The sequence below is a fragment of the Stomoxys calcitrans genome, chromosome 4 (genome assembly GCF_963082655.1).
Source record: "Stomoxys calcitrans chromosome 4, idStoCalc2.1, whole genome shotgun sequence".
Classification (NCBI taxonomy): Eukaryota; Metazoa; Arthropoda; class Insecta; order Diptera; family Muscidae; genus Stomoxys; species Stomoxys calcitrans.
In genome coordinates, this window is record NC_081555.1 from 51,159,851 (window position 1) to 51,187,583 (window position 27,733).

The window sequence follows — 27,733 nt, forward strand, 5'->3', positions numbered from 1 at the left end:
CTCACTTTTGAAATGTATGCAAATTTTATGTAGATCTTACCATCCATTCAGCATTAAAGCCAAATGCAGAACTGTAAATGGTGTGTATGGTATCTAGGATTGTGAAAACCTCAAACAAGTGGATAGGGGAATTTTTGTTTTTGGGGAATGAAAATGAAATCAGATGATTGTGGCTAGTCATTGGAGAAAAAAAAAACGTTGATTTGCTGTGTGTGTTTTGGGCTTTTCTAAGAGATTTTCGTAATCAATATGAATGTGTGGTTAAACAAAATTTGACATAAGGGGCAGTCACTTGAAACTACAGAAGAAAATCCTTCAAAATATCGAAGGAGATTCCTTTTGGGGAGAGGCGACTACTTTTCAATAAGAAGGATTCGTTACTTACAAAAGAATATTAAAAACAAGTAATAGCTTGTGTTGTGTACCGTCCGGCTGGAAAGAATTTTATTTACCCTGCTCCCAAAGCAATAGACCGATTAATACCACACTTGATATTTGTATTAAAAACTAATGTACAAAATTTCAGCTAAATCAAATATAATTATTTGCCATCTAGGAGTCCAAGACATAGGTTTCTTAGCGAACTAGACTTCAACTAGTCTAAAGGAGTTGTGTACTACAGATTCAACAAGTAGAAGCTAAAAGTGTATCGGTGAGGAGCAGAAGACAACTCACTAGTTGTTGTTGAGGAGCTATCACGAAATTTCTAAAGTCGGGCGCATTGGAGGAGACTGAAAATCCTCTATCATGATATAAAGAGGAGGGTCGGTCATTCGGCTTAAGCTGTGTGCCAGGGAGCAATAACGGTACTCAATTTGTACTTCGACAGCAGCAGTTAGTGAATCATTTAAGGAGGATTCGTTCCCACTGCAAGTGTCCGGTACCCTAAGGAAGAGTGGCTCCACTGCTTTCTTAACTGCACCTGGATGCGTTAGAAAACTCATTATGAGAAGATCGAACGAGTCTTGTAAGGATGAACGAACTCCTGGCGGACTCATCATCATTGTAAGGCCGCTTCGGCGACACTAAAGTACACACTGATGGCGGGAGGATTTCAAGGGGTTCTTATGTGTGAATTTCAAGGGGTTCTTATGTGTGGACTAAGAACTCCAGGAACTAAACTACTCAACAGTTCGAGGAATAGGAGACACAGAGGCTGTATGCTCGCAATGAGAAGTCTAAATGTTTTTATACCCACCACCGAAGGATAGGGGTATATTCATTTTGCCATTCCGTTTGCAATACATCGAAATACCCATTTCCGACCCTGTAAAGTATATATATTCTTGATCAGCGTAAAAATCTAAGACGATCTAGACATGTTCGTCCGTCTGTCCGTCTGCCTGTTGAAATCACGCTACAGTCTTTAAAAACAGAGATATTGAACTTAAACTTTGCAGGTACTCATTCTTTGTCCATAAGCAGGTTAAGTTCGAAGATGGGCTAAATCGGACTATATCTTGATATAGCCCCCATATAGACCGATCCGCCGATTTAGGATAAAAGCACAATTTTGGGACAGTGAGTTGTGTGAAATCGCTCGACATCCTTCGTCAATTTTGCCCAGATCGGTCCAGATTTGGATATAGCTGCCATATAGACCGATCCTCCGATTTGGGGTCTTAGGCCCATAATTTATTATCCGATTTTGCTGAAATTTGGGACAGTGAGTTGTGCTAAGCCCCTCGACATCCTTCGTCAATTTTCGGTCCATATTTGGATATAGCTCGGTCCATATTTGGATATAGCCCATAAAAGCCACATTTTTTATCCGATTTTGCTGAAATTTGGGACACTAAGTTTTCTTAGGTCCTTCAATACCTTTCTTCAATTTGGCCCAGAACGGTTCAGATTTGGATATAGCTGCCATATAGACCAATCTCTCTATTTAAGGGTTTGGAGCCATAAAATTTGAATTTATTGTCCGATTTCGCCGAAATGTGGGACAGTGAGTTGTGTTAGGCTCTTCGACATTTTTTTGCAACTTGGCCCAAATTGGTCCAGATTTGGACAGAGCTGCCATGTAGACCGATATCTCGATTTAAAGTCTTGGCCCCATAAAAGGCTCATTTATAATCCGATTTCACTGAAATTTGTTAGGCTTTTCGACATCCGTGTCGTGTATGGTTCAGATCGGTTTATTTTTAGACAAAGCTACTAAAAAGACCAATATTTTGTAATGCGCAATTGAACAATGACTTGTACTTATTAGTATTTGGTCCAAATCGGAACATATTTCGATATAACTGCTATGGGACGTGAGGTATGCAATTTTCGCAGGATTTTGATGAAAGGTGGTTAACATATATACCCGAGGTGGTGGGTATCCAAAGTTCGGCCCGGCCGAACTTAACGCCTTTTTACTTGTTCTTTTTCCGTCGCTTGGCTCTGAGGTTCAATAGTAGTCAAACTTAAAATTAATAAGTTTTTTTACGAGCAGAAGGATGTGTGACTGAAAAGTGTTGGATGTTCACTGAAACTAGTAGATTAGTTTCAGCCTTTGCGAAAGTATTGAAAAAAAACGGATTGGTATACATTTCGTCGCACATTCCGCACGACCATCCCTTCTAGACTAGAAAAGGAAGTGGAAACTGCTGAGGACATCGACTTAATGGTCAAGCGGATCACGAAGGCCCTGAATGACTCGCCTGTGTCAGTATGTCTTAGAGACAAACCAAGGGGCCAACAGCGACACCCATAGTGGACCCTACAGCTGGTAGGTCTAAGGAAGAGCTGCAGAAAACTCTTCAACAGGGCACCACACGATTGGGACGTCTACAAAAAAATTCAAGGGAGAGCTGAGAAAGGCTGAGAACAAATCCTGGTTGGAATTCTGCAGCTTTGTGGAGGTTACATCTGAGACCTCTGGGCTAAGGAAGATTCTGTCCTCGAGACCTGTTACGGTGGAGTATATTCAGAAGTCAGAGAAAGTATGGACAATGTCTAGTGAGGAAACAGTACAACTACTCGTTGATACACATTTCCCGAGAAATTCTCCAACAGATAACGTGGTGCCAGAAGAGGTTGTCACTGGTATCCATTCGTCGAAGGTTATTAGGGAAATTGTGTCTGAGCCGAAAATCCTTTGGAGGATAAAAAGTGTTGCCTCATTTAAGTCGCCAGGCCTTGTGATGTATCACCGGTTAAATTTCAAGCCGTGTCTGATAGACTGGTTCCCTGGCTTAGGGAGATATTCTCTGCTTGTATCAGAATGTCATATATTCCTGTGGGATGGAGGCACACGAAGGTCGTTTTCACACCGAAACAGGAAAACCTTACCACACGAAGGCGAAAGATTTTCGTCCTAGTTAGACCTAGTCGTCTACATAGAGGGTTGTCAAGGAATATACAATGGTAGCATTTCTTGACATTGAAGGTGCTTTCAATAATGTAAAACCGACGTCAATCATGAAGGAGTTGGGGTTTCTAGGCATCAACTCTAGGTATATTAATAACTCACTTATTAAAGGATGCATTACGGCAGGCTTGGGATCTGAGGATCTTAAAAGATGGGTTAACAGAGGAACACCTCAAGGGGGTGTACTGTCTTCTCTACTTTGGAATATAGCCATTAACAATATATTATTGTCTCTGGAAGAAAAAGGCTTAAAAGTGGTCGCGTATGCTGGTTTATACTGTGTGTCATGTACAGGGTATATACTGCAGTTTTCAGTACTATAATGCTATATGGTATTGGTCTGGTATTGGTCTGGTGGTCGGCACTTCAAAAGTCCACATACTGTTTACAACTCAGCTGGATCTAAAGGATATCATGTTTGTGCATCTCAGACGCACTGAGGATGACACCATCTGATGCACTAAATTTAATGTCCCAAATAATGCCTCTAGACATTGTGGCTAGACGAATTGCTGTGACCTCTGCCGTGAGGCTAAGGAACCTTTCTTTCTCTTGGTCATGCGGTGGCTACGGACACTGTGTTATCCTTGATACAAAGCCTGGTGTTCCGTGCACATACTGCCGGAAGCGCTATATGATAAAAAGTACTGTTACACTATTTCTCATAGAACCGATTGGAACTACAGTAACCCTGGTAATTGGGGATACGAAGATTTCTATACGGATGGTTGTAGATTTTATAGGCCTTGTACTCTGTAGAAATGATTTGGCTATAGTGAATAAAATCAACAAGTTTTTTGCTTCAAAATCTATTAACTAAAAAGTTATCATGAAACAAGTAAAAGCATGCTAATTTCGACTGGGCCGAATCTTAGATACCCTCCACCATAGATCGCATTTGTCGAGTTCTTTTCCCGATATGCCTTTTTAGGAAAACAAAGGACAAAAAAAAAGAATATAATATTGGAGCTATGTCAAGCTATGACTGAACTCAAGAAGTCAAGACCCGAGATCGGTTTATATGGCAGCTATGCCAAAACATGGACCGATATAGCCCATTTACAATCCCAACCGACCTACACAAATAAGAAGTATTTGTGCAAAATTTCTTTCCAGCGGCTAGCTTTACTCCTTCGAAAGTTAGCGTGTAAAATGTCATGACGAACAAGAATATAAAGGGTAATTTTTTTGAGGTTAGGATTTTCATGCATTAGTATTTGACAGATCACGTGGGATTTCAGACATGGTGTCAAAGAGAAAGATGCTCAGTATGCTTTGACATTTCATCATGAATAGACTTACTAACGAGCAACGCTTGCAAATCATTGAATTTTATTACCAAAATCAGTGTTCGGTTCGAAATGTGTTCATTCACCGTAACGTTGCGTCCAACAGCATCTTTGAAAAAATACGGTCCAATGATTCCACCAGCGTACAAACCACACCAAACAGTGCATTTTTCGGGATGCATGGGCAGTTCTTGAACGGCTTCTGGTTGCTCTTCAATCCAAATGCGGCAATTTTGCTTATTTACGTAGCCATTCAACCAGAAATGAGCCTCATCGCTGAACACATGAATGAACACATTTCGAACCGAACACTGATTTTGGTAATAAAATTCAATGATTTGCAAGCGTTGCTCGTTAGTAAGTCTATTCATGATGAAATGTCAAAGCATACTGAGCATCTTTCTCTTTGACACCATGTCTGAAATCCCACGTGATCTGTCAAATACTAATGCATGAAAATCCTAACCTCAAAAAAATCACCCTTTATATACTTTATGGGGTCTTAGTCGATTATTTCGAAGGGTTACAAACAGAATGACGAAATTAGTATACCCCCATCCTATGGTGGAGGGTATGAGAAGTAAAAGCGTGCTAATTTCGGCCGGACCGAATCTTATATACCCTCCATCTTTGATTGCATTTGCCAAGTTCTTTGCCCGGTGTATCTTAATAGGCAAACAAAGGATAATGGATAAAAATTTCCTTGATATTAGAGCCATATCTGGTTATGGACCGATTCGGACCGTATTTGGCTCGCGTGTTGAGGGTCATAAGAGAATTTGTTGTAAAAAATTTCAGGCAAATCGGTTAATTATGCCCTCTGTTGGCTCAAGAAGTATAATCGGGAGATCGGTTTATATGGAAGCTATTGTATATCAGGTTATGAAACGACTTGCACAATATATATATATATATATATATATATATATATATATATATATATATATATATATATATATGTCCTTTATTTGCAGGAGGCAAGGGTGGTGTTTATACCCAAGCCCGGCATGGCAAGTTATGAGACATAAAAAGCCTACAGACCCATAAGCCTAACGTCCTTTCTACTCAAAGCCATGGAACGTATTATGGACACCATGATAAAGAGTAGGACATCCAGCGAAGTGCTCAAATACAAACAGTGACCTTCCCTTCGGAGACTGCCCTGCACGAGGTTGTGCCTAAAATAAAAGAATCATTCGATGCCAAAACGTACACACTGGCGGTATGCATTGACATCGAGGGGCTTTTAACAATGTGTGGACCGACACACTGATCTAATCCTTAGACCAGTACTGGGTGGACCCGGTCCCTAGAGACTGGATAAACCATATGCTATGGAACAGGTGGATAAATTGTGTGTCCCATGGCATAAATATAAGGGAGAAAGTGGTACAGGGCACGCCACTTTATCGCCACTCTTATGGGAGACCACCATCAACGACCTATTACTGATGCCGAGGCCACCGCAGCCCAGAGGTGAGCATGTCCGCCTATGATGCTAAACGCCTGGGTTCGAATCCTGACGAGATCATCAAAAAAAATTTTCAGCGGTGGTTTTCCCCTCCTAATGATGACAACATTTGTGAAGAACTATGCCATGTAAAACTTTTCTCCAAAGAGGTGTCGCACTGCGGCACGCCGTTCGGACTCGGCTATAAAAAAGAGGCCTCTTATCATTGAGCGTAAATTTGAATCGGACTGCACTCATTAATATGTGAGAAGTTTGCCCCTGTTCCTTAGTGGAATGTTCGCGGGCAAAATTTGCATTTACGGATGCTGATTGAGGAGGGATTTGAACCCGTCTGCTATGCAGACAATGTTATAATACTTCTAAGGGGTAAGGATCCGAACGAGCTATGCAGAAGGGCCGAAAGGGTCTTGGCATATACCTGGGCTAGACCCAGAGGTCTCAATATTAACCCAGAGACGGCTGAAACATGCCTGTTCACGAGGAAGAGGAAAGTGGGCCAATTCAATGCACCACGTTTCCTTAATAAGACGATTTCGATATCTGACAAGATCAAATACTTAGGTGTGATCTTGGACAGGAAACTGAAGGTGTCAGGAGCGTACTGAGATGACTCACAGCTGTTGGGTACTATGTAGACGGGCCGTAGGCTCGAAATGGTGCCTGAATTCGAGGATAGTCCACTGGCTCTACAGGAGCGTGATTAGACCAATACTTACTTACGCCTCAGTAGTTTAGTGGACTGCTATGGAGAAAAAGTGCAACATAAGGACCATACAACAGGTTCAGAGAACATGTTGTCTTGGCATAGGCGTAGCGATAGGGAGCAAGCCCACTAGGTCACTGTAGACTATTCTAGATATCCAATCCATTGACATACAAATTAAGTGTGAGGCAGCCACTGCGGCTATGAGACTTGGCGATGGGAGAATGGATTGAGGATGGGAGCAGTTCATACCATCTTGGTATAATCGAGGCGACGATAGGAAACCTGGAAATAAGGGAGAGGTTTCCGATTGGATACCTAAAATGAACCTTGAGGTCGAGGCACTGTTGCCATCGGCATAGTCTTGGATTGGCGGAACCCTAGTATTGCCATCTGGAAGATCATGTTACACGGATGGATCAAAGCTAGAGGACAGAGTGGGCCTGGGGGTTTACATTGAGAACCCAGGGAATAAGATCTGTTTTAGACTGCTTGACCATCATACGATCCTGCAGGCGGAGATCGGGGCGATCACGGAATGCGTGAAGTGGTGTGGTGATAACGCGAGGACGTCGAGTCTGAACATCTTTACTGACAGTAAACTGGCCACAAGGGCAATAACAACCAGGACAGTAAGGTCACGAACAGTCTTGCAGTGTAAGAAGGAGATTAACGCCTTTTCTGAGGATGGCAAAATCCGCACCGTCTGGGTGCCGGGCCATAACGAAGTAAGGGGAAATGTAAGGGCAGACGATTTGGCAGTGAAGGCAAGAGGACTGCCGTCAATAAACTTGGTTAACCCGAAGCCTTTCAGGTCGACGCAGTCCGAGTTAAGGGAGTGGGCGACGAATGCGCATGCAACATTTTGGAACAGCGAAACGATCGGTAGGTCGGCGAAAATCCTATGGGGGAAATCAGATAGTGAGAAGACGAGGCTATTACTGAAAGGAAGTAAGAAGGAGGTCAGTATAGCTATTGATATCATAACGGGACACATAGGATTTCGAGTTCATGTATGTAAAATCAATGATAGCATGTGTATGGTATGCAGGGAAGATGATGAGACGTTGGAGCATTTCCTTTGTCATTGCCTGGCTTTCGCGTCTAACAGACACCGGTACTTAGGTGGAGACACAATAACAGACATGAACCAATTTAGGGGAGTGGTATTGAAAACAAGGATTTTGTATATATCACGGAATTTCGAACTTAAAAATTTGCTTTTTAGAGGTTACTTTATAGTTTTTAGAGCGCACAACAAGGCGATTACTGGCTTAGGTGTATGTCCATAGTGGCATGGAGCGGATTAATATCTGCACCCTCTTTTCAACCTAACCTAACCTACCACAAATTTATAAGAAAAGCAGCTATATCAGAACATAGGACGATATGGCGCATTTACAATCCCAACCGACCTACACTAATAGGAAGTATTTGTGAACAATTTCAAGGGCCTCGCTTTATTCCTTCGAAAGTTAGTGTGCGAGCAGATGGACGGCATAACTAAATCGACTTTTAATGTCAAGAATATCAAGAAAATTTTGTACCTTGTTGGCTTTGAGAAGAATATTCCGATGTGTAACAAACGGAATGACGAAATTAGTAAATCCCGTATATTATGGTGGACGGTATAAAAATTCGAGATATGTTGAATTGACGTATTGGAAAACCCTGGAACCAGAAAGATCTTGGTGAGACAGAAAGAACCGCCTTCAAAAGATACATTTATAACAAAAATTCTAGAAAATTTTTCTGTTTTGAGATATGTTGTTTTCCAAATGTCCACAGATATTTCGATATAGCTACTAAGTAAATAGATTCATTGGATTAGCTTTAAATTTTCTCGTATTGCTTTGATATGACTTTCAACATCTATGGGATGTATGATCCCAATCGTCCTACGACCTAATATAGCTCCCATATAAACTGATCTCCCGATTTGATCCTGGAAGAACAATTATCATTCTATTTAACTGAAATATTGTATGTGCAATTTTGATATAAATCCAACATTCATAGCAGGTATGGTTCAAATCGTCTAACAAACCAATCTGATTTCCGTATAATCCCTCTAATATGCATGTGATAAAATCGTTCAAAAAAGCTTAAAGGACATTCGACCCCGCCGAACTTAACGCACTCTTATTTGTAATGTTTCTAGATTCCTTAAAGATGTGATACATATCTTTGCACTCGAGAAAAATTAGATCATTGACTCTCATGATTACAATGCTTGAATTAAATGGGAATCTCCCAAAATGGGATTCAAGCGTTTGCACATTTAAGGAACCGAAACGCACGAAGCCAGAGGAAAAGCTTGTTGCTGGTTGCTTTTGTGTACATTTGAGCATAATTTATGAGCTGTATTTATTTTGCTCGATTATTATTTGTTCATCTCTGAACAAATTGTGCTCGGTTTATTTGCCATTCGTAGATTTTGCATTAGAATTCAGGCAACCATGGTAGGACGACGCAACAGTAAACACCAAATTAATTGTTTCAAATTGTGGCATTAAATACAACAGAACTTAGCTGGGTCGGAAAGGATGATAATGACAACGGCAACGTTGAAGGTTATTTGAAGGGAATGTGATTGTGGAAGAAGCCGATTTGGTTTGGGGCAGAATATTCCAATTCAAATGGGTATTAAATGAAATCCCAAATGCAAGTAACAATGAAGAGATACTTTAATGCTCAGCTTAATTATTGCGTTGAGAAGGAAAAGGAATGGGAGTTGAAAAGAATGGACACTGTGGGTGGGGGGAGGTATAAAATGAAGCAAAGCAATAATTACAATGACAAAAGTGCTTAAGAAAGTATGTACAAGAGTATATAGCAACCAGCAAAGAAAGGCAAAAGTCGGGCGGTGACGACTGTTTAATACCCAAAATTTACCCTATATCTAAATCTGAACCGAGTTTGCCCAAACTATTGATATTGTAGTAGTCGTCGAGTAAAGCGTTGTACAATATTGGTTAATAAATGCGCTTGCAGTGGCTCTAGAAGTGAAAATCGGGCGATGCACATATATGGCAGCTATATCTAAATCTGAACCGATTTCTGTGATAATCACCAGTACTATTAAATGTAATAAGAAAATCCTTCCTGTCAAATTTCGAGATTTGGCTAACAAATGAGCAATTTATTGTAATACTTGCTGACCCGGGCCCGCTCCGCTGCGCCTTCTTTTACTTTATATGGAACAAAAGTTTCCGTGGAATATTTATTTTCGACAATTAAATATCTTTTAGTGAAATACCATGCTACGAAAATAGTATATCGCTTGACAAACAGTTTAATCCCTGAATCCCATATAATCTTTATTGGTCTACGAATTTAAGTTTGGATGTAAGGTGTACTCCATTCTTAAAATACTTCATTTCAGCACAATATTCTCATGATGTCTGATTTAGTGGTGTTTTCGGAGGAGAGGTGGTCCCGCAGATATTGGCCCTAAGAAAATATCAGCATCGTGCTCTTCTCTCAAATACCATTTATTTAAACCCCATATTGCCATTGGCTTAAGAGTTTACAGGATGAGGCGTCCTCCAAACATATGGTCCCAAAATAGGTTATCAAACTCGTTTTCTAGTGTACCCAAAATTTCGCTTAAATCGCACCACCCATCTTCGAGATCTGGCGTTTCTGAAAATTAGGGTAAGGGGGAGGGTCCGATATCAAAAAATTTAGTACCCTATTTTCACCACGGGATTATTATGCACCATTTGTGAAAATTTCAAGAAAATCGGTTCAGCCATTTGTGAGTCTATAAGGAACACACAAACAAACAAACCTACAAACAAACACAAATTGATTTAAGATTAGTCCAAATCGGACGAACATATATATGGGAGCTATATCTAAATTTGAACCGATTTTTTCGAAATTCAATAGGCTTCGTCTCTAGGCCAAAATCATGCCTGCACTAAATTGAAAGACGATTGGAACTAAAATTTGCGATATGTACTTTGTACACAGATTAACATGAACAGACGGACAGACAGACAGACGGGCATAACTAAATCGAATCAGAAAGTGATTCTGAGTCGATCGGTATACTTAGCAATGGGCCTCTTTTCCTTTTGGGTGTTACTAACAAATGTACAAAGCTATAATACCCTGTACCGGTGTAGGGTATAAAAACGATGAGCACCAAAAGATAAGAGGGGGAATTCTATTCGACAACGAGGAGGTGAATTGGGTAAACGGAACAAGCCATTAAAATGAGAAGTTTGCCTAACAACAACAACAGCAAACAGACGAAGAGCACAGCTAAGAAGGCCAAGACCAGCCATCGCCAACCAAAGCATATGAGACATGGTAACAGCAGATATTTAAGACAGTAAAAATTTTAAGAAAATTAAGCATAACTTACTTGTCACGTTTGGTTTTATCCTCGGCATGGTCATCCTTCATAAAGGATGGCTGTAAGCTGAAACGCCTACGCAAATGACGACCGCGCATTGTTGTGATGTGATGAGCACAGTTCGTCAATGTGTGTGTGTGATGATGGGTGTGTTGATGAATACACTCGAAGAGAATTTCTAAGAAATTTAGTGTCTTAGCAGTGGTCTGGCCTTTCAGCCGTTCCTTGTGTTTGTAACGTCAGAGATTTCTTTTACTGTTGTGCAGATGGGCCTCTTGTTTAACTTCTGTTCTCCCTGGTATGGGCTGGGGATTACTTGGTGTTTCTTTGTCGCGCAATAAATTAATGTCATGTAAAATCTTTTCGTGACGTGTTGGATTACTCTTTTTTAGAATTTATTTCGAGCATTTGTCTTGTCATCCCCATTTGAGGCTATAATGGTTTTTCTGATGGCTGCTTGCTCCGTCAGTTGGTAAAATGCTGCAGGATCTCGGTGCTGAGTTTAGTGCAACACGAATGACACTTTCAAGGTTTGCCTTCTTTTGTCTGTCTTATCTTTTGGTGAGGAATGACGATGTTGATGACGTTAAAAAACCCTTCTTAGTTGCTGGCTGTGCGGTTTTCGCTTTTGCATTCATTAAGTCTCGTGGGTGTTTCTTTTTCTGGAAATTAACAAAAAAAAAGTAAAAACTCGTTTATCAGAGAAATGTTGAGCTTATGGACATAATTTATCCTAATGCAATTTCTTTTCAGAGAGCTGAAACATGTTTTTGGTGGTCAGATTTAATGCATAAGGAAAGAAGCAGGGGTAGTTTTTGTTATTCAAATCCACCGTTTCATTAATTTCACAAAAGATTTTTTAGCAAAAAAACAAAAAGATTTTTCTACAAAACTAACAAAAAATTTTAAGATGTAAGTAAGTAAAGTGATCATTGCTATACCCACTATCATTGGATGGGGGTATGCAATTATTTCTTCATTGAAATATTGATCTGAGACCGAAATAGGTAAATATATTCTTGATCGTCTTGACATTCTGAGTCGATTTAGCCATGTCCGTCCGTCTGTCTGGCAAAGTAAAGTATCTTTCGAAGGAGTAAAGCTAGGCGCATGCAATTTTGCACAATTACTTCCTGTTAGTGTAGGTCGGTTGGGATTGTAAATGGTTCATCTCCCGATTTTATTCCTTTAGCCCCTATTGGGAGCAATGCTTACCTGATTTGACTGAAATTTTGCACAACAAATTCTTCAACACACGTGTCATATATGGTCTAAATCGATCTATAACCCGTTATAGGTCCCTTATAAACTGATCTCCCGATTTTATATATTCGAATATATTTTGAATATATATTTTCAGTCCAGTTCATGTTTGTTTTAATCAAATGCATATGGGACATTGAATAATTTTAATGATTTACTCAATTCACATGTCTTAAAAAAAACATTTTGGTTAAATTGGATTTGGGGTTTGGGTGATGTCCTAAATACAGGGTCCTACATTTGGATATCAAGTTCGTATTCTACTCCCAAATACCTTTATTTGAGCCCCATATTGCGATGGTCAGTAAAAAATTGCTGGTTGTCGGGTATTTTAGGAAAGGGGTAGACCCCCAGGAAATTGGTCCCGAAAGTGGGTATCTATTCTTGCTCTACCCCCCCAATAACTTTCATTTAAGCCCCACATTGTCATGGTCGGTAAATATGCCCGATTTCTAATCCCTGAAAATATATCAGCAACGTGCTCTATTCAAATGATATATATATATCTATATATCATTTGTTTGAACCCCATATTGCCATTGGCCTCAACATTGGATATCAAATTCGTTTTCTAATCCCATTTAAACTCATTATTGCAAAAGTCAGCAAACATGTTCGGTTTGGGGTATTGGCCCTAAAAACTATGAATACTTAGTTCCACTCTCTTTAAGACCCAAATTGTCTTGGTGAGCAAATACGTCCTATTTGGGGGGACGACCGCTAGACAGTTGGTCCCTAATGTTGATATCAGATACCCACATACCTTTAATTTGAGCCCCATATTTCCATAGTCGGCAACATGACCGGCTTGGGGCGTGTTTTGGGCGATGGACGGCCATTCAGTGAGTTGGCTTTGAAAATAAATATCGGATTCGTGTTCAACTTTAAAAACCCTCTTACTTGAGCCTCATATTGCAATAGTCAGAGAAAACTTCCTATTTGGGTGGTGTTGTGGGGGTGGCGTGGCCCCATAGACACTTTTCCCAAATATTGATATCAAATTCGTGCTTAACTCCCAAAGACCTTTCATTTGAGTCCCATATTGCTATGGTCGTAAATTTGTCCCCTTTGGGGGATGTTTTTGGTGAGTGGCGGCCCCCCAAACACTTGGTTTCATATTTGGATATCAGATTCATATTCTACACTCAAATACCTTTTATTTAAGTCTCATATTCCCATGGTCAGTAAATAAGTCCTGTTTGGGGGGTATTTTGGGGAAGGGGTGGACCCCCAGAAACGTGGACCCACATTTGGATATCAGATTCGTATTCTACTCGCAAATACCTTTCATTTGAATCCCATATTGCCATGGTCGGTAAATATATCCGATTTAGGGGTGTTTTGGGGCTTGGGGTGGTCCCCCTAGCACTTGGTCCGACAATTGGATATCAGATTCCTTTTCATTATCCTAAATACCTTTCATTTGAGTCCCATATTGTCGTGATTGGTCCAAATATATGTTTGGTAGGTTTTAGGGGGGCGGCCCCCCTAGGTACCCCATCCGAAATTTGGATACAAAATTTTTATTTTTAGGGTACTATAAGAGAGCACACAAAATTTCGCTTAAATCGCACCACCCATCTTCGAGATCTGGCGTTTCTGAAAATTAGGGTAAGGGGGAGGGTCCGCCCCATCTTCAGATATCAAAAAATGTAGTACCCTATTTTCACCACGGGGTCATTATGCACTATCTGTGAAAATTTCAAGATAATCGGTTCAGCCATTTCTGAGTCTATAAGAAACACACAAACACAAATTGATTTTTATATATTTATAAGAAGATGATTCCCCGATTTGACTTTGACATATTAACAAATGTGTGATGGGAAGTATACTTTGTGACTCCACTTCTTGTTGTTATTGTGGTTCGGAAAGCTATGTGCTCTTTTTAACCAAAGTAATCTACTTCTTCTGTTTCCTAGTAGCAATTTATTTTTATATAATGTGAAAACTCCAAAGAGGATATTTTTTTTCTCAAACTGCTTTCTGATTTGTTTATTTCTGTTTATTGTTATTGTTCCTCTTAAGGGGGCCTGAACAATGCTTATTTGGAAATTCTTCCATTTGCATTTCTAATCTTACAAAAAAAAAAACTGAAAACTTTTTGTCTAACTTTTTGCTCGAGTCTTGTAAGCAGAATTCTTTTATTAGCTTTGGGACTTGTTATTGACTATTGATTGTTTATTCTTAAACTTCATTTCTCCAGTTGAAAGAGGGTCCAACTCTTCTTTAGCGTTCCTATTTAACACGTTTTTCTAGGAAAAGCAATTTCAATGTTTATTCTTTTTGCCTCTATGCAGCAGGTAATTTAAGACACTTCCATTTTCATTGGGCAGCAGGTTGTTTATGTTGTCTAATTAGACTTTTGCGGGGCTATATTGCTTTGATGATAGGATTTTTGGTTTTGCCCTTACGTTGCAAAAGTGGACGATGGCAGCCATGATTTATTTCACTTTTTAGGTAATAGTATATTTAAGCAATTTATCACTCTCCTCGCTTTGTTCAATGTTTCATTATCGCCATTAAAGAAACACAGTTTTTCCCATTTTATATGTTTTGTTTGAGCCATTCAATTTAATTGTCGTTCCTAAAGAAAACATCAACAATTTATTGCGACAATGTTATTCTGTCTGTAGACCGTAAAGACCGATATTTTTTTATGTTAATTAGTGTAACAATTAATTTCAACATTAATTTTTTATTCGCAAGCGCTGACAACAATTGTTAGTCATTAAAGCCAAACAAGAATGAATCACAAGCAAAGTTATTACAAAGGATTTATATGGGCATGTATGTGCTTCAAGATTGGGTTTTGAAGGAATGAACGGAAGTTTGATACCACCGGCTTGCTATGGTTTGAATAAAGCGGGTTACAGTACTGCACAACTAGGTCCGCGAAAAACTCCATTGATCGCCTTTGGGAGCCTTATGACAGTCAATGTTAATGTCATGGTTTATATACCATGACATTTACATGGTATATAATCCATTTACACTGGTGATATCCAACTTGGTTTTTCAAGCAATACCGCGAGTTCATACGCTTGCATCAGCATATTAATAAGAACTTTAATCGAATGAACCTTGGGCTTCGGTAGGTTAGGTTAGGTTTGTGGGGCAGTCTGCCATCAGACTCACTTAGACGTTTTCGTTCATTGTGATACCATAGGAATAGAAGAAGGAAGATGCCCTCTAGTTTCTACAGTTGAACTATCCAGATCGCTTTAAAAAGCCCAATAACTTGTGAATGTTCACATCCGCTAAATCAGACAGGTTCTCAAAGAAATGGGAACCTTAAGTGCAACACTCCTTCTAACTGCTAGTGCGGGACACACACTCAGAAGGAGTTCTACAGTCTCTTCTTCTTAGATGTGATCACAGCTTCTGCAAATGTCGTTACTAGAAACCTTCGGTATGTCAGCAAGTGACCTGTCATGGCGGACACAATGACTGAGATGTCTGTTCTAGGCAGTGGTAACAAAGTGATAGACTTCTTCAAGTCTACATAGTTTTGGTATGCTCACAGCCCCCTCTTTGTGACCATCTATCATTTGTTGTCCTTCGGGCCTGGTCCTGAAAACATAGATTACATGTCGCCAGAGGTTTCCCTGGAATGTGTATGGTAGTTCCTAGTCTCGTCCAAGTTCGTCCGCTTTACAATTCCCTGGGATATCTCTGTGGCCTGACATCCAGAACAGGTGAATTTTGAACTGTTCAGCCATCTTGTTGAGAAATCTGCGACAGTTGAGGGCGGTTTTGTGTTCAGAAATACGTTCTCCAGGGATTTAAGTGCTGCCTGGCTGTCTGAGAAGATATTTATGTTATTTATAATGACATTATATCTTAGCTATTCCACCACTTCCTTAATTGCAAAGATCTCTGCTTGATACACACTGCAGTGGTCGGGTAAACTTTTCGATATGACCAGTTCTAGATCTTTAGAGTACACCATCCGTATAGAAGTCTATGTAACTTCTGTTACCAGGGATATCGTAGTTCCAATCGGTTCTACCAGGAATAGTGGTACAGTAATTATTTTGGGCTTTGGTAAATTGTCTTTAAATGATTCATAAAAAGACAAAATGTTTGACTATATAGAAAAGTGGTATTACCGAGGAGAACCTACCACAGCTTCATATACATAAAAAATGAAACGTTTGCAATGTCTATGCAACAAACAAATTAGTTTTGTTGGAAAAGTACTATTTTCATAGTTACTGTGCAACATTTTCTTCTACCGTTTACCGTTAGTGGTGAATTTGTCAACTTTTGGTGTTAAAGTCACTTTGGTTATGCTTACACTTTTATGAACTTCATCTGTGGTAAAGAATGGTTCTTTAATGCAAAAACTCAAAACTGCTTATAAGCAAAATATGCTTCGTTAACAGCAAAAGAAGATTTCTTACACGAAAAGATGATAGTTTTGATAAATCTTGTGTCGCTTCCATTTGGCAGACAGTGTAGCTAAAAAGACTCATTTTTTTTTTATTGGGCAAGGCTAAGTTTGCGAACATTTAGAATGCGAGGTTGGTGCGGATGCATGTAAAAGAATAAATCGTTTCACATAGAGAAAGTTTTCGTCAAGCAAACTTGTTTTGTGAAAAACGTTGGACTTTGCTTACGCTAAAAGTACATGGTTTTTGTGATAAATTCTTAGAAGAATTTGTGAGAAATGTAAGTTTTTTTTTACCATGACAATACCTTTCATTCTTGATATACATATTTACTTGCATTATTTGGCTATGACAGAATATTTGTTCCACTAGCCAAACGTTGAATAGTGTTCCAAGCGCCTCGATCTTCTGCGCTCATTCTAAAATCTCTGACACCAAGTTTCGATCTTTCCATTGATCTTTCCATTGGGCTTTTGGTCTTCCCGCTTGGAGTGTACCACCGTGTTTGCCTTCAAAAGACTTCTTTATTGGAGCTTCTTCATCCATTCTGACAACATGACCTAGCAAACGCTGCCGTTGTATTTTGATGCGTGTCACTATGCTATCGACATCATACAGCTCATAGAGACCGTGGTTCATTCGTCGCCTATATTCTCCATTAACGCAAACTGATCCATATATTTTATGAAGAATCTTTCTCTCAAATACTCCAAGCAATGCCTCATCTGCTTTCACAATAACCTATGCCTCAGAACCATATAACAGCACGGGTAGTGTCAGTGTCTTGTGTAGTGTAATCTTCCTCTGTCGAGAGGTGGTCTTGTTTCTAAACTGCTTACTTAGTCCAAAGTAGCATCTGTTTGTCAGTATTATTCTTCGCTTAAACTCAAAACTGGTGTCATTGGTTTCGGTTACGGCGGTGCCGAGATAAAGTTACTGTCTCAAAGATGTGGTTCCCAACTTACTACTTCCAATGACCGACCTATGATATCGATGTCGTCGGCATAGGCGAGTAGCATATGGTCTCTTGTGATTAGTGTGCCACATCTATAGACATCTGCATCTCGTATAATCTTCTCCAACAGGTATTAAATGGTTCGGAGAGATTCTTTCCTATTCTTACTGAGGAACGCGTATCAGCAAGTGTCATCCTGCAGAGTCTCATGAATTTTGCAGGGATACCAAACTCAGACATGGCTTGAAATACCTTTGAACTTAATGGAGTATCGAAGGCGGCTTTGTACTCAACAAAAAGATGGTAGGTGTTGATTTGTCCTTCTCGGATCTTTTCCAGGATTTGGCGCAGATTTACCAAGTCAAAAGTCGCATTGATAGGACCCAATTATCTCATTGACTTTAGGTTTAATTCTTTCACATTCTACGCTCGAGAGTATCTTGTATGCGATGGGGAGGAGACTTATTCCTCTGTAGTTGGCACATTCCGTCTTGTCTCCTTTCTTGTGTACGGGACATAGTATGCTGAGGTTCCAATCATCGGGTATGCGTTCTTCTAGCCGGATTGCGCAGATAAGCTGATGCATACGCCTTATCAGCGTGTCGCCCCCGGTCTTAAATAGTTCAGCGGGTAACCCGTCGGCTCCTGCTGCCTTGTTGTTCTTTAGTCGGGTCACTGCTACTTGGACCTCATTCTGAATAAGAGGTAGGGTTGCTCTATATGACGCATTCTTGGCTTCAGTAGCACCTCAACACTCTTGGTCGTACAATGGGTCATTTTCCATGGAGTGGGCAATAGTTTGCCACTGCGCCATTATATCATCGGAACAAGGAGTGCTTTCATCAAGCAGTTGGGTCAGTCGAGTGGAGTATGCCGCTGCCATTTGTTGTGTTTGCAGCTTTGTACTTGTTGTACTTTCCTCGCTATGTTCAAACGGGTGGGAATCTTTGTTGCCACAAGGTAGTGATTCGAATCTATATTCGCTCCACGGATCGATCATACATCTAGCGCGCTGGATGAATGCCTTCCGTCAATCACAACGTGATCAATTTGGTTCCTATTGTTTTGCATATTCTCTCTCTAGGCGCTCGTAGAAAATATCCTTGGTCTGCTCGTCTTTGTCTTCCGTCGGGGCATGGGCACAAATAAGGCTGTTGTTGAAGAATTTGGCTTTTATGCGGATTGTGGCTAGCCTCTCATCCACCGAAGACAAGCTGGAGACAAGGTGTTTCAGTCTCCGACTAACCACAAAACACAGCCAAATTCATGTCTCGTATTATGACAGCTATAGTATAGTTCGTCGCCGTATACCGATATATATATATATATATATATATATATATATATATATATATATATATATATATATATATATATATATATATATATATATATATATATATATATATATATATATATATATATATATATATATATATATGTAGAACATGTTATTCGGGGTTTTTAGTTTTAGGAACGTTTTACAAGAAACAAGTAAAAGCGTGCTAAGTTCGGCCGGGCCGAATCTTATATGCCCTCCACCATGGAGCACATTTGTCAGTTCTTTTCCCGGCATCTCTTCTTAGGCAAAAAATGATATAAGAAAAGAAAGAAAGAAAAATCTGCTATTAGAGCGATATCAAGATATGATCCGGTTTAGACCACAATTAAATTATATGTTGGAGACCTGTGTAAAATGTCAGCCAATTCGAATAACAATTGCGCCCTTTGGGGGCTCAAAAAGTAAAATAGAGAGATCGATTTATATGGGAGCTGTATTGGGCTATAGACCGATTCAGACCATAAAAAAAACACGTATGTTGATGGTCATGAGAGGATCCGTCGTACAAAATTTCAGGCAAATCGGATAAGAATTGCACTCTCTAGAGGCCCAAGAAGTCAAGACCCAAGATCGGTTTATAAAATGCAGCTATATCAGGTTATGAACCGATTTGACCCATACTTGGCACAGTTGTTGGATATCATAACAAAACACGTGGTGCAAAATTTCATTCTAATCGGATAAGAATTGCGCACTCTAGAGCCTCAAGAAGTCAAGACCCAAGATCGGTTTATATGACAGCTATACCAGGTTATGAACCGATTTGAACCATACTTGGCACAGTTATTGGATATCATAACAAAACACGTCGTGCAAAATTTCATTCTGATCGGTTAAGAATTGCGCACGCTAGAGGCTCAAGAAGTCAAGACCCAAGATCGGTTTATATGGCAGCTATATTAGGTTATGGGCCGATTTCAATCATACTTGGCACAGATGTTGGATATTATAAGATATATAATATATGGCACAGATGTTAGATATTATATGGCAGCTATATCAAAACATGGACCGATATGGCCCATTTACAATACCAACCGACCTACACTGATAAGAAGTAGTTGTGCAAAATTTCAAGCGGCTAGCTTTACTCCTTCGGAAGTTAGCGTGCTTTCGACAGACAGACGGACGGACGGACGGACGGACGGACGGACAGACGGACGGACGGACAGACGGACGGACATGGCTAGATCAACATAAAATGTCGCGACGATCAAGAATATATATACTTTATGGGGTCTCAGACGAATATTTCGAGTAGTTACAAACAGAATGACGAAATTAGTATACCCCCATCTTATGGTGGAGGGTATAAAAAGACACGAAATTCAGAATAATGCATGAAATCTTTATTTGAATCGATAGTACGGTCCATTTAATTTAATGTTTGTACGCAAATTGTTTCACGCAATGTTTTCACGCAAATGTTGACCGTGACTCCGCCTCAAATGGTCCTTTCAGTTAGTCCAATTTTGGCATACTCTTTCCAACATTTCGGCCGGTATCTGATGAATAAATGCTTCACTGTTGTCTTCCAATGAGTCAACTAAAACGGGCTTGTCGGTATAGATATGAGCTTTAACATAGCCCCACAAAAAATAGTCTAAAGGTGTTAAATCGCACAATCTAGGCTACCAATTGACGGTCACGAACGTGAAATAAAATGTCCATCGAATTCGCCTTTCAATAAGTCCATTGTTACGCGTGCTGTGGGGCGCCGTCTTGTTGAAACTACATGTCATGCATGTCAAGCTCTTTTATTTTGGCCAAAAAAAAAGTTAGATATCATCTCACGGTAGCGCTCACCATTCACAGTTACGTTACGATTCGCATCACCATTGAAGAAGTACGGTCCAATGATGCCACCAGCCCATAAACCGCACCAAACTGTGTCTGTTTCTGGCTGATCTTCACTCCAAAATCAACAATTCTGTTTATTTACCTAGAAGAAGAAGCTCGTGATGAACTTTCTTAACAGAGCACGTTGTTAAGAAAGCGTTGTTCGTTTGTTTGACGATTCATGGTTATATTATAGACTAAACTGAAGATGTTTCACATTGAAAAAAAAACACGAAACGTGCGTGAGCTGTTTAAATTAATGTTGCCAAGAAGATAATAGCTAAAAAATCACCCTTTAATTATATACAAACATACGGCTCTCGAGTGTAAATTGGGAGATGTATAAATATATCTGCACATATTAATCTTAACCGATTTTGAGCATCGGTTGAAAAATTACCACATATAGCAATAAAACTCAAAATCGGATGAACATATACATGGAAACTAAATCTAAGTCTGAACCGATTTCGACCAAAATGCGTTTATAAAGGGTGATTTTTTTGAGGTTAGGATTTTCATGCATTAGTATTTGACAGATCACGTGGGATTTCAGACATGGTGTCAAAGAGAAAGATGCTCAGTATGCTTTGACATTTCATCATGAATAGACTTACTAACGAGCAACGCTTGCAAATCATTGAATTTTATTACCAAAATCAGTGTTCGGTTCGAAATGTGTTCAAATTTTGACAAATTTTGTTCAGCGATGAGGCTCATTTCTGGTTGAATGGCTACGTAAATAAGCAAAATTGCCGCATTTGGAGTGAAGAGCAACAAGAAGCCGTTCAAGAACTGCCCATGCATCCCGAAAAATGCACTGTTTCGTGTGGTTTGTACGCTGGTGGAATCATTGGACCGTATTTTTTCAAAGATGCTGTTGGACGCAACGTTACGGTGAATGAAGACAAATGCGATTGATAAAAGCATTTGCAAAAGTGTCCCAGAGCGATAGACAAACGGACAGCTAGATCGAATCAGAAAGTGATTCTGAGTCGCTTCGTATACTTGATGGCCAAAACGTTTATTTGTAATTCTATAAGCCTTGGCTATGTACAATACCTTTATCCCTTTTTTTAGTTATTTCCATTATGATATGTTGAGCCTTAATTCACTGCCATGGTAAAAGCAATAACTCAAGTCCACTCACATATACGCAGAATACGAAGAGAAGTCTTTGGGGGATTTTGTTATGTCCATCACACTCTTAGGGTTCTTTCAGAAGCTACAGCAAACAAAACTGTCCCAGAGTAGAGAAAAATTAAGGCCAAGTACATTGTCACAAGCCGACCATATCTTTAATGTGGTTAGAAAATTTCTCTTCATAAATAACACCGTACAGCAGGACCTTCAACACAAAGTCATTTACACATACTTTGTTAGCACTGCTATGTTTTTTTTTCACTAAAAAAGAAAATAACAAATAGCCGTTGGCTGGCAAAAAAGAACATCACACCCAAACACATCGGTGAAATGGCTACATGTGTTTGCATAGAAATGTCTAAATTTATTTCCCCACAAATTTTGGAATGTATATTTAAATTTTTAAGTGGAATTTACTGTTATAAGGTAAATTTTAGTTAATATATTTTTTTTGATTTGTCTATGCGGAATAGTTGGGGTAAGTGAAAGCTTTTGGAGCGTAGATGGGGAAAATGGCTAAACCAGCACATAGATGGCGCTACGATACCAGTCATGTTCCAACTTAGGGCATTGAATGGAGAACGATTAGGGATTTTATAAGTAGCACGGAATTCTGGACATAGATAACGGGTGATTTTTTTGAGGTTAGGATTTTCATGCATTAGTATTTGACAGATCACGTGGGATTTCAGACATGGTGTCAAAGAGAAAGATGCTCAGTATGCTTTGACATTTCATCATGAATAGACTTACTAACGAGCAACGCTTGCAAATCATTGAATTTTATTACCAAAATCAGTGTTCGGTTCGAAATGTGTTCATTCACCGTTCAGCGATGAGGCTCATTTCTGGTTGAATGGCTACGTAAATAAGCAAAATTGCCGCATTTGGAGTGAAGAGCAACCAGAAGCCGTTCAAGAACTGCCCATGCATCCCGAAAAATGCACTGTTTGAAATACGCTGGTGGAATCATTGGACCGTATTTTTTCAAAGATGCTGTTGGACGCAACGTTACGGTGAATGAACACATTTCGAACCGAACACTGATTTTGGTAATAAAATTCAATGATTTGCAAGCGTTGCTCGTTAGTAAGTCTATTCATGATGAAATGTCAAAGCATACTGAGCATCTTTCTCTTTGACACCATGTCTGAAATCCCACGTGATCTGTCAAATACTAATGCATGAAAATCCTAACCTCAAAAAAATCACCCTTTATATACGAGGGTGCTATACAGTACAGAAGACATTGACACCAAGGTCAACAGGATTACGATTGCAACAGTGCGGTCCTTCGAAGATAGTTGTCCTCTTCGAGAAAGGAAATCAGCTCAAGAAAATCCCCGTATGACAGGAGAGATTCGCAATATTGGTAAAGGGGTCCACATACACAAAAAAAAAAAAAAAAAAAAAAAAACGTTTGGGACATTTTATGACAAACAAAATACTTTTATCACGAAGTTTTGCTTTTATTGTTAACCATACATATAGTTTTATTGAACGTAACTAACTTTGTTTATTGTAAACCTTTTAGCAGCTTCGTCTACGGTGAAAGGAACTTCTTTGTGTTGTCAAACCAAAAACTCTTTAATTGCAAAAATTTTGCCAACCAGTGGTAAAAATACTCACTCTATTGCACATTAATTTATACGTATACAAGAAAATAATCCCAAGCAGACGCTGTTTGTTTTCCATACCTGCCCATTGTCGGTCCAAGTCTGGCATTTCGTCCCCACCTAGTTGCTGATGTCATTTAGCCGCGAAAACCGGGCAATGACATAAGAAAGGCTTCAACGTCACATCTTCCTCCTCACATGCTCTATACATGCTATCACTTGCCGCATCTATTCTATTCTTTCGAAAGCTATGCCGACCTCTTTCTTATTCACAATCGGGACCTTCCCATAAGATTTTCGGCGTCCTACCGGCCGTTTCAGACTGCATAGACCCGAAAGATTTCTAGTTAACCAAGTTTATTGATGGCAAGTTCCTCTGAACTTGGTCTGCTCTTTCATTTCCCTTTACACCGCTGTGGCCCGGCACTAGAGCTGGGAAAATATCGATGGCACTAACGATTTTATCGATATTTTATTTTTTTCTGAATATCGATTGATATTTTTCCTATCACTGAATGTCTCCTTAAAGAATAATTGCGCTTACAGAAGGTGCCATTTTCATCCTATAAGGCTAAAATTTTCCAAGTAATTTTATTAAATTTAGTTTTATTCGGCCCCTGCATTGATATTGCTTCTGCATAAATCGATCTCCGGATTTTTACTTCTCATTTTCGTTTGAAATATAGGTAATCGGAAATAAACAATAGTATCGTTGCTATCGATATTTATTATTAGAAATATCGAATGTACTAAATATCGATAGTTTGCCAGTTCTACCTGCACCCAAACAATGCGGATTGTGCCATGCTCTTCTTACACTTCAAGACCGTTCGTGACTTTACCATTCTGATTGTTTTTGCTCTGATGGTCAAATCGCTCGGATCACCGCCTGCAGGATCCTATTATTGTCAGGCAGTTGAAAACAGAACTCAGTCCCCAGGCCCACTCCGTCCTTCAACTTCAATTCATCTGTGTAGCATGATCTTACTAATAGCAATACCAGAGTTCCGTCAATCCAAAACTGTGCCGCTGGCAGCAATGCCTTGAACTCGACCTCAAGTTTCGTCTCAGGTATCCGATCGGAAACCTCTTCCATTCCTTCCAAGTCTCCTATCGTCGCATCGATTATGCCGCCATGGTATGAGCTGCTCCTATCTTCTATCCGTGGCTGCCTCCCAACTAATCTGTATATCTATGGGTCGGATATCTAGAATGGAGTCCGGCACGCTAGTGGGCGTGGTCCTCATCACTCCGCCTAAGCCAAAACAACATGTTATCTGAACCATACGTTGCACTTTTTCTCAATTGCAGTCCACTAAACGAATGAGGCGTAAATAAGTATTGGTGTATTGGTCTAATTACGCTCCTATAGAGCCAGTGGACCACCATCTGTATACGCTCGGTACGCTCCTGAATGTGACACTTTCAATTCAGTTTCCTGTCTTATCAGAAATAGTGAAACAGAACTTTTTTAGGATACCGTAACGCAGAGGTTAGCATGTCCGCCTATGACGCTGAACGCCTGGGTTCGAATCCTGGCGAGACCATCAAAAAAATTTTCAGCGGTGGTTCTCCCCTTCTAATGCTGGCAAACATTTGTGAGGTACTATGTCATGTAAAACTTCTCTCCAAAGAGGTGTCGCACTGAGGCATGCCGTTCGGACTCGGCTATAAAAAGGAGGCTCCTTATCATTGAGCTTAAACTTGAACCGGACTGCACTCATTTGAACTTTTTTATACCCTCCACCATAGGATGGGGGTATACTAATTTCGTCATTCTGTTTGTATTTCCTCAAAATATGTGTCTAAGACCCCATAAAGTATATATATATTCTTGATCGTCATGACATTTTAAGTTGACCTAGCTACGTCCGTCCGTCCGTCTGTCTATCTGTCGGAAGCACGCTAACTTTCGAAGGAAAAAAGCTAGCCGCATGAAATTTTCCAGAAAAACGTTTTATTAGTGTAGGTCGTATGGGATTGTAAATGGGCTATATCGGTCCATGTTTTGATATAGCTGCCATATAATCCGATCGTGGATCTTGACTTCTTGAGCCAATAGAGGGCGCAATTCTTATCCGATTTGGCTTAAATATTGCATGAGATATTTTGTTATGATTTCCATCAACTGTGCTAAGAATGATTTAAATCAGTCCATAAATTGATATAGATGATATATAAACCGATCTTGAATATTTACTTCTTGAGCCTCTAGAGAGCGCAATTCTTATCCGATTTGTTCCAAATTTTGCATGAGGTGTTTTGTTATAACTTCCAACAACTGTGCTAAATATGGTTTATATCGGTCTATATTCTGATATAGCTGCCATTATAACCGCTCTGGGATCTTGATTTCTTGAGCCTCTAGAGGGCGCAATCCTTATCCGATTTGGCTAAAGTTTTGTGCAACGGCTTCTCCCATGACCTTCAACATACGTGTAAAATATGATCTGAATCGGTTTAAAGTCTGATACAGCTCCCATATAAACCGATCTCCCTTTTTTACCTCTTGAGTGTCTAAAGGGCGCAATTCTTATTCAAATTAGCTGAAATTTTACAAAATTCTTTCTACTATGGTCTCCAACATTCAATTCGATTATGGTCTCAATCGGACCAAAACTCGATGAAGATCCAACAGCATGACAATTATTTTCTTTTTTCGCTTGTTGGCCTAAAAAGAGATACCGGGAAAAGAACTCGACAAATGCGATTCATGGTGGAGGGTATACAAGATTCGGTCCGGCCGAACATAGCACGCTTTAACTTGTTATACCCACCACCGAAGGATGGGGGTATATTCATTTTGTCATTCCGTTTGCAACACATCGAAATATCCATTTCCGACCCCATAAAGTATATATATTCTTGATCAGAGTAAAATCTAAGACCATCCAGCCATGTCCGTCCGTCTGTCTGTTGAAATCGCGCTACAGTCTTTAAAATAGAGATATTGAGTTGAAACTTTGCACATATTCTTTTTTTTGTCCATAAGCAGGTTAAGATCGAAAAAGGCCTATTTCGGATTATATCTTAATATAGCCCCCATATAGACCGATCCGCCGATTTAGGGTCTTAGGCCCATAAAAGCCACATTATTTATCCGGTTTTGCTGAAATTTGGGACAGTGAGTTGCGTTAGGCCCCTCGACATCCTTCTTCAATTTGGACTAGATCGGTTTAGATTTGGATATAGCTGCAATATAGAACGATCCGCCGATTTAGGGTCTTAGGCTCATAAAAGGCGCATTTATTGTCTGATTTTGCCAAAATTTGGGACAGTGAGTTGTGTTCGGCCCTTCCATAACCTTCTTCAATTTGGCACAGATCAATCCAGATTTGGATATAGCTACCATGTAGACAGATCTTTCGATTTAAGGTTTTGGGCCAATAAAAGGCGCATTTATTTTCCGATGCCGCCGAAATTTGGGACAGTGAGTTATGTTAGGCCCTACGAAATTTTTATGCAATTTGTCCCAGATCGTTTCAGGTTTGGATATAGCTGCCATATAGACCGATATCTCGATTTAATGTTTTGAACCAATGAAAGGCGCATTTACTGTCCGATTTCGTCAAAATTCGGGACAGGGAGTTGTGATAGGTCATTCGACAGCCTTATTAAATTTTGCCCAGATTGGTTCAGATTTGGATATAGCAGCCATATAGACCGATCCCTCGATTTACGGTTTTGCGTCCATAAAAGTCGCATTTATTGTCCGATGTCGCCAAAATTTAGGACAGCGAGTTAAGTTAAGCCCCTCGACATATTTCTGCAATTTAGTCTACATCTATCAAGATTTGCATATAGCTGCCATGTAGACCAACCGATAGCCGTATAAGGTTTTGGGCCCATAAAAGGCGCATTTATTTTCCGATGTCGCCGAAATTTGGGACTGTGAGTTGTGTTAGGCCCTTCGACATTCTTCTTGAATTTAGCTTAAATCGGTTCAGATTTGGATATAGCTGCAATATAGACCGATTTCTCGATTTAAAGTCTT

General features: G+C 39.7%; 1 protein-coding gene across 4 annotated transcripts in view; it reads right to left on the reverse strand.

Annotated features, from left to right (window-relative positions):
• Nucleotides 1-27,733, reverse strand: part of LOC106094111 (ras-related protein Rap-2b) — a 209,739-nt gene that overhangs the window by 86,590 nt on the left and 95,416 nt on the right. For 2 of the 4 annotated variants that reach the window (XM_059367459.1, XM_059367458.1), the window contains one exon: nucleotides 11,197-11,849. In XM_059367459.1, the coding sequence (XP_059223442.1) occupies nucleotides 11,197-11,285 (89 nt within the window). In that variant the 5' untranslated portion in view covers nucleotides 11,286-11,849. Of the gene's footprint in view, nucleotides 1-11,196; nucleotides 11,850-12,402; nucleotides 12,616-12,724; nucleotides 13,063-27,733 lie in introns of those variants that run through there. The other 2 variants (XM_059367460.1, XM_059367457.1) reach the window with 2 other exon arrangements.